A 14,917-nucleotide genomic window follows, 5' to 3' on the forward strand; every position below is an offset into this window, starting at 1 on the left:
ACCTCACACTGCCCGAAGCCACTGCTCTTCCATTTCCCTAGTTCCTGTGATGGCACCCATTTGTTGTTTGGTGAATGCACGACCTGATTCTTGTTAGAGCCTTATGCCTCACCCTTTCCTTCAAGGATCCCACTTACAATTCTCAGTGATACCCACCCTGTTGCAAATACATTTTTCAAAATGTCAGGGTTTTTTAAAAACTTGCCAGCACGGCTGTGAACTTTGCCAATGGATGAAAGTAAGCAGTCCTACAGAAACCTCAGTCCTGCTTGTGTTGTTTCAGTCTTGAAGTAACTGTAAGTGCATTCCCTGAAGATGGCCCAGGGTGACGTTAACAGCCCTCCTCCAATCCTGCCTGCCTCTGATACTCAGCCCTCCATCTTCAAAGGAAAATGGGTAGTAGATACTCTTTTAAGCAGATTTTTAGTAACCCATCAGCAAAGAACATCTCTGTTACGTCTCTGTTGGCTTTCTAAAAGTGTTTCATCATCATGAAGATGTGCACTTGCAGATGCTTATTCCCAGACAGCCATACTGACCCGAAGCCTACGTGCTACCTACTTGATGTGCCCTACTGGCATCATTCAAGGTATTTCTGGATTTACAGCATGTAAATGAAATCAGATTTTACACTTTGTTGTGTTGTGGATTTTTTTTTGTTTTGTTTTTGTTTGTTTGTTTGTTTGTTTTGCCTTCTAACACTAAATTAATGAATATTGTAAAGATACCTGCACTTTTTTAATTCAAAAAAGGCTTTGATTTTCATTTAGCATATGAATGGTTCCACTAGAATTTTTAAAGGGGAAACAATTTCAAGACTTCTAGAAACAATTGGTGTATTTTTAAAATACTTTACAAACCAGAATCAAAACTGTTGGTAGAAATTAATTTTATATTCCCATCCAGAATGCTATTAGGATGTGATATCTGTCATGAAGCTTCAAGGACTGATATTTGAATGAAAGTGATTCTACTTTAAATGTAAACCACATTCAGAAATGACTTCAAGAACTTTGTAGGGATCTAGCAACAGTTAGAGAGTCATGTCACTTTGAGAAATGGTGGTATACAACTTAGTCTGTTAAAGAAATTGTCAGACTTCATTCTCCTAAACGAGAGATCAGCCTTCAAGCTGGAACCACTACATTATCCATGCCTGTTAAGTTATAAACATACTGGATTAAAGCTATCAGTGCTCCACTTTTTCACTTTCTGAAGTTAACCTTGAGGAAGAATATGCATTCATTTAAAACTCCTTCGAAGAGAAAAGTCAATTTTCTCCAGATGATTTGATTCATGCTTGTGCTGGCCTTCAAGAAATTCCTTTTTTTTTTTTTTTTTTTAATAAATAAAAGAAATTAACAGATTCTACACAGCAAGATTGTGGCTAGCTAGCTTTAATTATGAAAATGTAATCATGAGAAGAAAGGGTTCAGCATCTGTTGATTCCTTTAAACACGTGCAGAAATACCAAAAATTGTGACAGACAAATGATTTTAGAATCAAGGAAACTTGTTAAGCTTCTGAAAGAAAATTTCAATGCTTCTCTTATAATACAGCTTTTGAAAACAGCCAGTCTTTTTTTTTTTTCCTTGAAAATTCTTCCTTCCTGATGTATTTTTGTATATTGAAATTGAATGTATTGTAAGACAAGTTTTCCAAACTCTATTGCAACTGCTGCATTATAAAAACATCATTTGTTCTCACAAATGATACTTGAGGTGCTTTCTTGTCTGTGATAGTATTTCTTTCCTCTTGCTGTTTGTAGAGTAGCATTAACGTGGTCATTATTTGAGAATAAGTAGGTTTCTTTTAACAGAAATGTGGGTTAAATGCTAGCGCATGGTGTTTGCTGTGGTTTTATAACTCTAAAGTTCGTTAAAAGTGATTTATGAGTATTCACAATAGAAATTTCTCTTTAACAGAACCTGTGTAAATGGAAGTATTTTACATTATAAAGCCACACTTTAAGAATAGGGAAGGCATTAGCCAGCGATACTTAAGATGTATTTGAATTTGAAGGATTACATTCCCAGTCTATCTGATAATGACAGTGTTTCTTGCACAGTTAAAATGAGACCCACTGCATCCACACTGTATTTGTAAAAGCTTTACCTCTGGCACCTTGCTAAGTTACTCTTGGAAAAACAAGATCTCTAACATTACAGTTTTCCCTCTAAGTCTGAAGAGTTGGTTTGAAGACGAGATGGGAGAAGTGTTTGTCATCTTCTGCTTCCTCTGGGGAAGGAGTTGAGAAATAGATTCTTTCCTTCTCATACATACAGCAGATTTGGATTCCCATTTTAATCTTCCTTTTGTTATTACTGTTTGTTATTTATAATTTGTATTACTATTTGTTATTATTTTTAAATTTCTAGATTTTCTGGTGGTAACCAGAGATTAATATAAGAAAATAAAGAGAGAAAAGAATACAAGGAAAAATTGAAATACAGTAGGAGAAAACATCCAGTCCTGTGCATTTGATACCTAAATATAAAAGCTCAAATGATATTTATGTGTAATATACTTTTTACTAAAATAGATGCAACTAAATCTGTCTTGGATTGTGATAATACTCTATCAAGTGATAAACGTTGATTTAAAAAGCAAATTAACAGTTATTGTAAAGTGCTTTTGCAAATTAATGGATATTTGGCTTCTGTCTCAATGATTCCAATATGAAAAGTTACTGAAATTTGATGTCCTTAAATAATATTGTCCTAGGGAAGAAGCAGCATGTTCTCAACTTAGGAACATACAAAAAAAAATTTAAAAAATAACCATCTCTAACTCAATCAAATGTGAACACACACACACAGAGCATTCACACAGTTATCCCGCAGCTTACGTTACGCAAACAACTTTATAAAGCAGCTTAAGATGTCTGCACATTTAATTCTCAAGTCCAGGGTACAGCCAGTAAACCATGGTGCTCAGGTGAGAAATGAGAAATTTTCAGGGCCATTGAACACACTGAATTTAGCGGAGTGCTCAATAGCCCTCAAAATTTCTCATTTAGGAGGGTGCATGTGTGTGGCTTCAAAAAATGAATGTGAGCTTCACTTTCTCCATTTGATTTATTGTCTCCCTTCCTTTCTCTGTTCCTCCTCCTGTCTGTCTATCTTGTACCATAAGCAGCTGGTGTTCTTATTTTGAAGTAAAAGAAATGCACTCACTGATTAACCTATTGGTGTTAAAGTGTGAAAGTGCATTCACTGTGTAACACAGTAAAAACAAACTGCATGTTTGTTTTTTTTCTTCCTTTGATTTTCCTGCTATCACTCCTTCAGACACTAGCTTGGTAACTACTGTAGGCATGAAGTTATTCAGGTTAATGCATCACCCTGTGCGTAGCACAGGCAATTTGGAACTGACGGAGGAAGGATGGGGAAATCAAGGCCACCAGGCATGGGGACAGCTGAAGGGACAGAGAGGCCAATGTACTCAGGTCCATCACACACTCAATGTGATGGGGCTATGATAGGTGCACAGCTTATGCCTAGCCAAAATGGGTTGACCACCGAGTGCACCATCTTGGGTGTGAGTTGCACATTTCTCCCATAGATTGGGAAATTAATGTTTTAACAGACATTGTTCATCTTTTTATCATAAGTATGTGGGCAGGTGGTGTTCCAATCTTTTTGTTGTCTTAGCCTATGAAAAAGCACATTCCTTCTCTAGTCAAATCAACCCCTTGAGCCGGATAAATTGTCCATCAAAATTAATAAGCAAGCTTCACTTTTTGTTTGCAACATTAACTGGTGAAGAACCTAAAGATCTTCATTTCCAAGGGCACACATTAGCTCCTCACTGGGTGTCTGCGCCATGTCTGTTGCTCATCCCCAAGCACCTGCTGCTGAATGGTTCCTCAAAGCTGTGTTTTTGTTTACGTAAGAAATATCCATCTTCCTTTGATTTTTGTCATCAGCACCATTGCTTACTGTCAGATACTGTGGGCAGAGCCCTCACAGCATGCTCCCACCATCGACTGCGCGCAGCATCTCTGCAATAATTTATTTAAAGCTTAGCCACCATCCCGACTTTATCCAATTCTGGTCTGTTGATTAAATATTATAGATGACATGTATGGTGGTGAGGGACTGAGAAACAGCGACTGCTCCTGGTAAGTAACATTATGTTCATGGTACAAATAGTAACTGGCATATGTTGAAGCCAAACATGATATTATGATTTAATTACCAGAGCAATTAGGCTGTGTTTTGTACAAGAGAAAGCACTGGAGCGAACGTGTCTTTAGATTTATCAGGGGCTTCTCAGGCATGTTGTTAGGGAAGAGCTTGCCCAGAGATGTCGCGGATGCCGCATCCTTGGAGACATTCAAAGTCAGGCAGGATGGGGCTCTGAGCACTGAGCTACCTGTAGATGTCCCTGTTCATTTCAGAGGAGTTGGACTGGATGGCCTTTAAAGGTCCCTTCCAATTCAGACAGCTCTATGATCCTCTGTGGAATTCCATGTGGAGAATTGAGTGGTTGTGTACTTGGGTGAAACTTTCCTCAGAATAAGAATGCTAGAGCAAGAATTAGGAAAAAAAAAAAATAAAGATTGTGACTCAAATGAATTCAGAGACCTTTGAAATATGTAAGTCCAAATGACTTCATTATGTGTTCCTGTGGACAGTAGTTTATTTTGCTTAATGTTTGTTTATTAGCAAACTTCTTGGCAAATGGAAACACTGTGGAAATTCCACAAGTCCTGAAGGTCCACTAAAATTTACAGAAATGCTGAGCTGAGCAGTGGGACTTTGTTCCATTGTTACTATGTGAGTAAACATGAGTTACTGCCATCCAAAGGAGGATGAGATAGTACTGAAGATGCATTGCGATAAAGGCTGTGCATACACGTGTAAACCTAACTAAGTTATTAACTGTCCTGGTGGTTAAATTAAAGCTGTAGTAAGATTCTCAGAACTTGGAGTGTGTATCTGGAAAGAGAAGGCAAAAGTTCTCAGCAGTTCTACATTGCCAAGAGCAGTGTTAGAGCTGGCTACTACTGAACTCCATCATTCCTGTGTCAGCTTGAACGTCTTACAGAAGAGCAAACAATATTGTTCAGTGTGCACAAAGATGTGTTTAGCTGATCCTCTGTGAAGATTTTATTTTTCATAAAAATTAAGTTGCAGAAAGTGAAAGAAAGCAATGAGTTAACTGAAACTATTATTTTTAATGCAACCAGCCTCCTTTCCAATTCCTGTTCATAAAATATTTTGCATTTCTTTATGTGTTAGTTTAATATCAATTTTTTTTTTTTTTTTTTTTTACAAAAGCAGAAGATTAAATATTTGTTTTTTAAAAGCTCACTTAAAATGAACTCCACAAAGCTTCTGATGTGAAAATCCTATCGTGATCTTCTGTATAAGTATATAATAGCAGCCTTTTTTCCTCTGTAGGCAGTTCATGCAAGAACTTGAATTTCACATTAACATTCCCTCATTTCTTTTGTGACTGTGTCTCTTTGGTTAGACTATGTCTAACATAAATCCACTTGAACTTTATCTCCTTGTGGAAATGTGTAGTATTTTAGGTAACAAGGTTAGACGTGCAAGCCAAACCAGACAATTTTGGCACGCTAAGTGCTTTTCAGAAAATGCATCCCATGAGAGCTGAAATACTACAAAGGTTTGTATACTTAAGGAATAGGCTATTCATGCAATATATTGAGTTTGGATTTGGTTGGCTGTGAGTTATAGTATTAAAAAATCGATTTATTTTACTCTGCCAGAGAAAAAAATAGCTGAAATATTGAATTTGTTAGCTGCTACATTTTGAATTAACTTCTAGACTGAAGGTTAAATTCTATGCTTCTTAAACATGTGTAATCTAATTAGCATTTGTGAGATTTACTGGGATGAATTTTGCCCTTGGCATATGCAATTGCAAACGGAAAGGCTGTGGGCTGCAGGCTGCTAGGGGCAGACAGTCTGCCTGTGGTGGACATCCGCAGAGGGAAGTGCCTGCATCTTAGCTCCCGGGGGGCTGACATCAGCTGACACGGCTCCTGAAATTGCCAGAGTATTTATTATTACAGGAAAGTTTCTTAGTTGCTAAAAATAAGGAGATACTGGCTTTAAAGGGAAGGAGATGCTTCTTGAAATTGTTGTTCAGTTGACAAAGAGAGGCATAATCTAAGATCACGGCACTGCTGCAGTATTTTACAGAAGTCTAAATTCAAAAAAGAAAGTAAAACTGTTTTTTGACAGAATTGCAGAAAGTGTTACGGGACAGACGGACTTAGCAGAGGTTATTTCTGTAGCCTTGATCAAAATCTAGATGAATATTAAGACTGGTAATTAAGTCTGTTAACTCTTGTTTCATGAGGTGATAAGTGTCATTTCCATAATTTTTTCTTGATGTAAATCGATAAACTCTCATCCTTTGGAAATACGCTCTCATCAGGGTAGATGAGAAGCATTACAGAACTGCTAGTCTTTTTTAATGCAGCTATCCAATTTATTTGTCTAATTTACTTTCCTTGGATTTTATATGGTTTTAGCAGATAAATCTTAGTTTTCTTTGATAGCACATTTCTTGAAATGCCAGTACTCCTCCTTTTTATGTCATCTGTTAATACATGTGATAATTGTCAGAATTGTCACAAGCTTCCTCATTGCTAGTTGTCTACTGTTGGCCAGCAAGATTTAGCATTCGCCTTCCTTTCACAGCATGAGGGCAGGGTATGGACTAGAGCTCTTGTCACATTTTATAGCAGCTCAGTTCATTTAAGCAGAACTTTAAATCAGTTATTTTACAAGGAAGCATTCAGTCACCTCACTGTTACTGGGAAATGTTTGGTGAAATAGTGGCGTCCACAGCCTCCATTTAAATGAACAGGCCTTATTCAGTGTGGAATAGTATCAGCCTGTTTAGTGCTTTCATCTTTATTTCACTGATAGTAGGCAATGGGTTAGTCATTTAGTACCATTGCTGGCTTTTTATTTAGTTTATGTACAAGTCCTTTCTCGAACTTTGTCAAGAAAAAATAAGAGATACCATGCACCATTTGGAACTGTATTTTATATAAAGGTAGTTTTATTCATTTACTATTGTCAAAAGGAAAGTAAAGGCTGAGTGTAATACAGCTGCAATGTTTGTGTCCAGTATCAGTATCTAGACTGCGTCATAGGAAAATCTGGTCAATGCTGGGTAATTAAACCAAGTGGAACTAGTTGTGTATATTTAAAATGAGAGGTACAAATAAGTCATTATATGAACAATGCTGTATTTTATCTTCAATAACTTCCTGTGAGATGGCCTCTGTGTATGTCTCCTGTGTCCAAGGAACTTTAAAGGCCTCAGAAAAGCAAGGATTTTTGGAGGTTGGATGTTTTGTGTTTACCATTCTAGCCATAAGATACAGAGAGTTTATTTCAGAAAGGCCAGTAGGGCCTCTTGCAGGTATCTGCATAGGTTTAAGAACCAGCAGTCAGTGCAAAGTCCAGCCTCAGCTTCCATTTGCAACCACTGGAACCACTTTTCCGCCTTCCTTCTTCCAGTCTGCCAAGTGGCAATTTTAAACAGACTCCAGGCAACAGGAAGGAAGACTGCATTGTAAACACAGATAAAGTGAATGCCAGCTATTCCCTCTTCTGCAGAAACTATGCAGCTGCTTCCTGGTATCTCCTAGCCATCTCCATCAAACCTCAGAGTCCACCTCAAGTCAGCTGAGAGACTTGGAGCGCAGAGCTAGTGAAGTTGATGCATTTTGCGGTTTCACAAATACAGACCTGAGATCAGGTCCTCTGCCTGTGAGGAGAGATCAGGGAGGTGGTAGAGCTCTCCAAAGGGCCCCCATGTAAGCTCCCTGGGGCTTGAGAGGAGCATGAGCAGCACAGTCAGTGCTTGTGGGATGGGGCAGCCTGGGCAGTAGCACCAAGGAACCTGAGTGATCTTCCAGGACTCAACTGAGGTTGTGGACAGTTCATTCTGTTTTCTGCCCCTGCCCACTTTCCTGCTCTCTAGAAAACACATTGCCATTGCCTGAGCTTGTATGAGCTGTTGCCACAACAGAGACCTTCAGAAATGTTTTGTTGGCCAAGAGGTTTGATTTACAGAGATCGATGACTTGAATATTGAGCCACTTGTCTATTTTAGCTTAGCATTTGGCTTGTAGATTTTGGTCAATGCTTTCAAGAAAATACCAGGGCTTTTTGTTATTTCTGAGGAAATGCTTAAAGTAATAACCATTCCTCTCACCAGCTGGTAAGTGGATTAGTTCAGCAAATTGCGGCTTTCGTTAGGATGACAGTAGGAGTGAATATTTGTCCTCAGTCTCTCTCAATGACCCTCATCTCTAATGTTTCTTTTCTAGAAATTGAAAGAATACTGTATGCATGTTTGATATTGTATTTAGTCTCTGAAGATGGCATCCCAGGTCTGATGTTCAATTAGGGAGTACAGTTCTGTAATCCTTATTTAATTAGAACTCCTTGTCTGACTCCCTGGGAGTTGCGTTTGTAATTGGATTCTCACAAGTGAGAATATGCAGAGGCCACCTCAAAGGAAAGCTATAATTTGCTAATGTGTCTTACTTACCTGTAGTTCTTCGAGAATGTTTTCTCTGCATATTCACATTATGGTTCCTGTCCACATTCTGTTTTTCCTTGGATTTCTGATGCTCTACAGTTGCAGTGTTCAATAAGAATAACTGAAGTATTGAGCACTGTACAACTCTCCAATATCTCTGATCACTTGGTGTCATGAGATGGCACTTGTACAGTCCTAGTAGTCACTGCTCTTCCAGGAGGTTCCTGTAGTTCACCAGCACTGGAGTACCAAAACCCACTGGTGTGAATATGCAAGGACAGCACTCTCAAAGAGCAAGTCATTGGTAAGTAGTCTTTATTTTTTCGTGTGTGTGTGTGTGATTAACCTAATATTTCCGACATTGTTTTGTAAATTCTGTATTTGCAAATTCACTTGTAGTCCTTATGATAAAAACAACCATCGTTCTGATTTGTGAGATCAATTTTAGAACTGTTATCTTTCAGGCAAAAAAAAAAAAAAAAAAGAGTATCTGTATTTTTAAGTCTTCGATATGAACTCAGGTCAGTTGTAAATTGATATGTTGCTATTAGTGTGTAGGTGTGCAAACTGAAGTTTCATATTTCTGTCAGACAAAAAGGCACTGTAATAGTGCTGTATTATATACTTTAAAATAGCACTCTTTTAAAAAAATTGGATTGGATAGCAGTAAGTCATTGATCAAAAAAAGTTTTCTAATGGTGTTAACAATATTAATTCTCAAAGCAGATTCTCTTGAGGAACATCAAATGTATGTTGCTTTTAACTTCCAAATTCTTTTCTAAACACTTCTTTTTTTTTTTCTCAACCCCCCAGACATGGAATTCTGTGAGACACCCCATATTCTGTGCTCTGGCTACCAAACAGACTTACATGGTGTATCAGAGCACAGCTACCCACTAGAGGTGGGCTCAGACGTGGATACTGAAACCGAAGGTGGAGCATCACCAGATCATGCCCTGAGGATGTGGATGAGGGGGATGAAGTCAGAACACAGCTCCTGTCTGTCAAGCCGGGCCAACTCAGCATTGTCCCTGACTGACACTGACCATGAGAGGAAGTCTGATGGGGAGAATGGTAATAAAGAAATACATCTGACATACTGAATAGAAGTATTATTTCATTGAAACTTTCTTATTCTCCTTTATTGTCCTCTCTTTCTTTTCTCCTCCTTCATCCTTAGATCTCTACTAGATCATCTACTCTTTATACAAGATAAAAACGTTTAAATTGTGCTTATAGTGTAGATGAAAAATAAGGCAAAAAACAAATGAGACTGTGTAGTTCTAGAGAACAATTGCTCTCCTGTATTCTCTGTTTTTATGCAGTAGGAAGATCATCATTTTAATTTCGTGAACTATGAATTAGGTTCTTAAATCTTTATGTGTACATTTACATCACACATTTTGTGTACAATCCATCCTGTATTTGCTGGTTTTTGAGTGTAGCTTTAAGACTTGAGAGTTAGGCTATATCTGAACAGGTACCTTTATCAGCAGAGCAGACCAAGCTGGTCTCCGTCAGGTCTTGATTCTGTGCATGGAAGTTGAATTTCTCGGTTAGTAGTTCTTTGTTTTAAGCACTCATTCTCCTTCAGGATCCTTTTACTTATTTGCTTACCTTATGTTTTAGAAATGGAAAATGTGTATTTAATTGAGTAATGGGGAAAAGAATTCCACTGATTATTTCAAGGCATCAAAATTAATGAAAATCTGCTTAGCTCATATCTCAGTTTGCACATTTAACAGATACATGTAGGAGCTGGATTTGTTGATCCTTGTGTCTCCCTTGCAACTCAATGATTTTCTTGTAGCTAATGTAGTTAACCAAATGCTAGCTACATTAGTAGTTAAATGTGGTCAATAAGTGGTTTTGTTTGGTTGTTTTTTTGTTTTTTTTTTTAATTGATAAGAGATCAGGGAACCAGTGAAAGTGGCAGATGACACTTCGGTGTTGACAGTGATATATTTTAATGGATCTATAGTAATATGAAAAAGGATTCACTCATGAATATCCTTTTTATATTTATAATAGGAATGAATTTAATCAATTTAAACTCATTTCTTACATGATCTAGCATATAGCAGAGTAGTCCTGCACGTAGATTTAATATTTGAGTGTTTGTAAGCTTAATAACACGTTTTTAATTAATTCAATTAATTGATTCGTGTTTTAGATGCTTCAATACAAATTTTAAGTAGGAAACTGGGAGAGGAAAGCAAGTGCAAAATTAAGCTGGAAGAGAAATTGAGACCACAAGCTGAAATGAACTTAAGTTTTCTTCAGACAGGGTAGACAGATGGGGTGTCAGTGTTTCTTAGGGAGCTGAGTATTTGTAAGAATAATTAGTCTTGAAAGTTAATGTGGATAAATTTGAAGATGAAGGTGATTGTGAAGTACTACACAGGTTGGTTCATAGTCAAGAGTTCTGACCCAGAGAGCAACTGTTTTCTATCTGGGCTGACTCTCAGTAACTCTCAGGATTCTTAGAGCACAGACATTCGTAAATCTCTTAGTAAATGAAATAACACGTGACAAATCTTTCTCTTTTTAAGCAGTTATTTGTGCAAAAAGCTTTATTGAAGAGCTGCAAGTGCTGCATTTGTTCCTGTCAATTGCTACCACGTAAGCAGACTTTCTTTATGCCAGCCAGAAACTTCTGTGGTATGGAAATGGTTGAGTACATTGGAAGCCATTAATTCTTGTTTCTTGAAATTCTTGTTTCTGTGATACTGTGCTGTAAAAAAAATAGATTTAGAAATTCTGGCTGCAGAAGGGTTGTCCAAATGCCAGGTGGGTACAGCCGATTTGAAACTGGAGTAAAATTAATGAGTAATTTGCCATTATTGCATTGTTTGAGAAAACTAAGTGCTATTACTCTCTGTATTTTGAAAAGATCTGTTGATTTTTTTGTTGTTGTTTTTTATTAATCTGTGGGCAAATTTCTGCTGCAAATGCATAGTAGCTTTTTTGTAGAATGCAGAATAGTCAAATGCAATAGACTCAGGTAAACCTGTTTTCAGGAAATGCTTTGCTTTACATAGAACTCCAATATATTTCTACAAATGTTATTCTGTTAAGTTATTCCTTGAGTTTGTCCTATCCGTGCAAAGCTCTAGAGAGGTTTCTTGACACATGATATATCTGTACCTGCAGTACTGTTCAGTGCAAACTAACTTAAAAGGGACAAGCTGCTCATTCACAAATCTGATAAGGGTATAAGAAGGTAACATGGACTGACTGAAATTCTGGTGTCCTTTGAGTGCTAAAACTAATAGAATAAGGTAATTGAATGGTCATTTGCATATTTTGTGCTGCTATTATTGTGCAGACATAACCTGAAGACTGAATAAGTAGAAATTATTCCAGATAAGAAAAAAAAACACTGATCTTGCACTACTGCCTTCAGCTTTTTTTCTTTTTTTCTTTTTTTTTTTTTTAATCTATTTGAGTTTATCAAAGAAAGATTTTCTTATTCCAGGGATGGAACGTTGATGGGTTTGTACTTACAACATTCTGGATGGAAATATTTTTAGTGGTGCAGAACAATTGTGTTCTGAAGAACAAGTGAACAGACAAAGCACAACCTTTTACTTCAAACCCTTGATCTTTGTGAGGGCAGTTGGTTGAGTGGGTGTAACTCAGAACTCTATGTCAGCAGCTGTAAAAGTGACCTGATTTTATTTTTTTTTTTAAGTGAACCTCTGGTAAACCCTTTGTGTCAGTATTCTGGGTATGTGCCTACTCCATTGACTGCCTGTTACTCTGAGAACCTGTATTCTAGTGTAAAAGGTCAGAAATAACCTTAGAAATTTACATGAGGTAAAGTGGAACCCAAATCTAGTGAAAGAAGATAAGCATAACATATCAGTGTTTAACACCGTTAGGAAATTGTAGGTAATGGCTCAAAAAATTCTACTTTTTTGTTTTTGGCTTACATAGCTAACAGTGCCTTCTTACTCCAAGTAACTAATGAAGGTTGTAAATTTTCTCTTGGATGCACTTTTTTTCATGTCACTATACTTCATCATGTATTCTAACTAGCCAGATTTGAGAATTTATTTGAGGAATATTTTCCTTCATAGACACACCAACTCTATCATTATCCCTGTTTAAACATACTCTGTTGTTTTGAAAGCATTGAACAGATTGTGTGAAATACCAACATTCCCATTTAAATTAGTGTTGTCAACGCTAATGGCAACTAATAATAGCCTATTAGTGCACAAACTGCCTGAGGCTTTGCCTGAGGCTAAGCAAAATATATATTAATGGCAAGTAATGAACGACCAATTTCTTGGGGATCATTGGTTATCTTGGAATGGTATAAACAGCTCTATTTTAACACTAAAATACTGTGTGGTATGGAAATGTAAATTTTGGACAGAAATGCTACAAAAGAACAATATTAAAAATAGTTACTTACTCCATTTTAGAAGACTGTATAGAATCACAGAGTGGTCTGGGTTCAGAGGGACCTTTATGATCATCTAATTCCAATCCCTCTGCTATAGCCTCAGTTCACTGGAACAATAGTATCTGTCATTGCAGAATATCAGAACATTGAGTTCAGTGATTTAGTCTGCCAGAATACTGAGCTGGCACATCTTGTTTTTCCATTATTTTTTTTTTTCAAATGTATTTTTCTAGAACAAAATATATAGTGCGGGAAAGAATAAAACCCTGATCTACAAAAAGAGTTGTCTTTGATCATATATCTGAAACTGCTCAAATGACATGAAACTACATCCCTTTCCAGCCAGTTCGCTGATAATGGACTGAAGTCCATTTTGTATCCATGCACTCTTCCCCACTGAATCGTTCATGCCGATCTTGTGTTTTCCCTTACCGATTGCCCGTGCAGTCATGAAGCAGTGTGGTTTACCTCAAGTTCATTCGTGCCACACTGTAATCCATTTCTAAGCCACATTTGACTTATGTGCACAGCCACCAACTCTTAGTTTTTGTTACCACATCTCAGCTGAACATTAGTAAGGGACTCCATGATAACGCACTTGTTAACCTGTTTCAGATTTTCAGGCAGTTATAAAGTCCTTTAAAGACTAATTGGTTTTGCTTACTCCTGAAATGGACTTACATGTTCTTTTGCAAGTAGTTACCATTTCTTCAGTAAGTAGAGGAAACCAGCGTAATGCTGGATTCCCATGCCATGTGAAAGGACTTTCACTTGGATCCAAATTCATGTTCCGTTCCTTTGACTGCCTTATTTTGTGTCAACTTAACTTTAATTCACAATAGCTTCTTTGAGATTTGCAAGCAAGAAATTAAGGTCATGCTACAAGCTGAAATACCACTAGATTTATCATGGGGTATAGCTACAGAGTGTTTGAGGCCAGAGGATGTTTTTGTGTTTTGTTTTGTTTTGTTTTTTAAATAACATACTTGTCACCTAAAATCAGGAAGAAAATGAAATAAAGAAACTCATCTGTTTCCATTTTTTTTACAGAAATTATTGGGAAACCTCTTTCTTAACAACGGTGTCCAGGATCAGATTCTAATTAGAGTAATAAATTTTAATAATATCAATAATTTTAAACAGCCAATTGTAAAGACAAAATATTATTAGCTATATATGAGGAGAAGTAAAGTAAGTGAGAAACAAAGAGCGCTGAAGATGAGGTCTTTGCCCGTGTTCAGACAGTGAACCAGCAATAGTGTCAGATGGTCCCTAATGCTCCATCCTGGGACTAAGTTTCAAACATTTAAATGCATATTTAAAATATAAATCAAGCATAGCTTTACTGGTATCAATACAAATCAATTCTGATGAGATCAGAATTCAGTTCCTCTCTTCTACCCTGGATAAATCACGCTTTCCTTTATAAGTCTGTATTTATTGGGCAACATCGAAGCTGAGTTTAATGGCATAGAAACATATAAGATTAATATTGTGTAATTCACTTAAGTGTTTGTTTTATACCTTGAGAGCAGCGGCCCATTTAATGGAGCTTCTGACTTTGGCTAAATCCTTGAGGATTTGTCACTTTGATTGCTGGGTGGATGTGTCACTTTGGGGCAAATCACCTCAGCAATTTGCACTTTGGGTTCAGTATCTTAGCAGTGTTTGCTAAGGGGGCAAAGATGCTTAATTAGTAAAAGAAATGTTGAAATTGCTGATGCAGTATGAGAAATGCAGCTTTGTGAACACTGCAGCTATTCAAACCCCAGGAAGGATTTAGCTAAGGACAAGGCTCTGATCTAATTTATAGTGTGTGTCAATAGACCTACTGTGAATTCACACCTGTTTAAATTAAATTTGAATTTAGCACTTTGTAAAAGTCCTGTGCTTTAATACAAGCAATTGAGAGCATTTGGATTAATGCTGCTGTTATTTACTGCTATTTTGTAAACAAGCCAG

General features: G+C 37.0%; 1 protein-coding gene across 10 annotated transcripts in view; it reads left to right on the plus strand.

The window, feature by feature from the left end:
- TENM1 (teneurin transmembrane protein 1) overlaps positions 1-14,917 on the plus strand; it is a 537,663-nt gene that overhangs the window by 324,047 nt on the left and 198,699 nt on the right. For 9 of the 10 annotated variants that reach the window (XM_048959375.1, XM_048959377.1, XM_048959378.1 and 6 more), the window contains one exon: positions 9,355-9,615. The exons of the other annotated variant lie outside the window; for it this stretch is intronic. In XM_048959375.1, the coding sequence (XP_048815332.1) occupies positions 9,355-9,615 (261 nt within the window). The remainder of the gene's footprint in view (positions 1-9,354; positions 9,616-14,917) is intronic. 10 annotated transcript variants of the gene reach the window in all.

Source organism: Lagopus muta, chromosome 13 (assembly GCF_023343835.1).
Source record: "Lagopus muta isolate bLagMut1 chromosome 13, bLagMut1 primary, whole genome shotgun sequence".
In the NCBI taxonomy this organism is placed as follows: Eukaryota; Metazoa; Chordata; class Aves; order Galliformes; family Phasianidae; genus Lagopus; species Lagopus muta.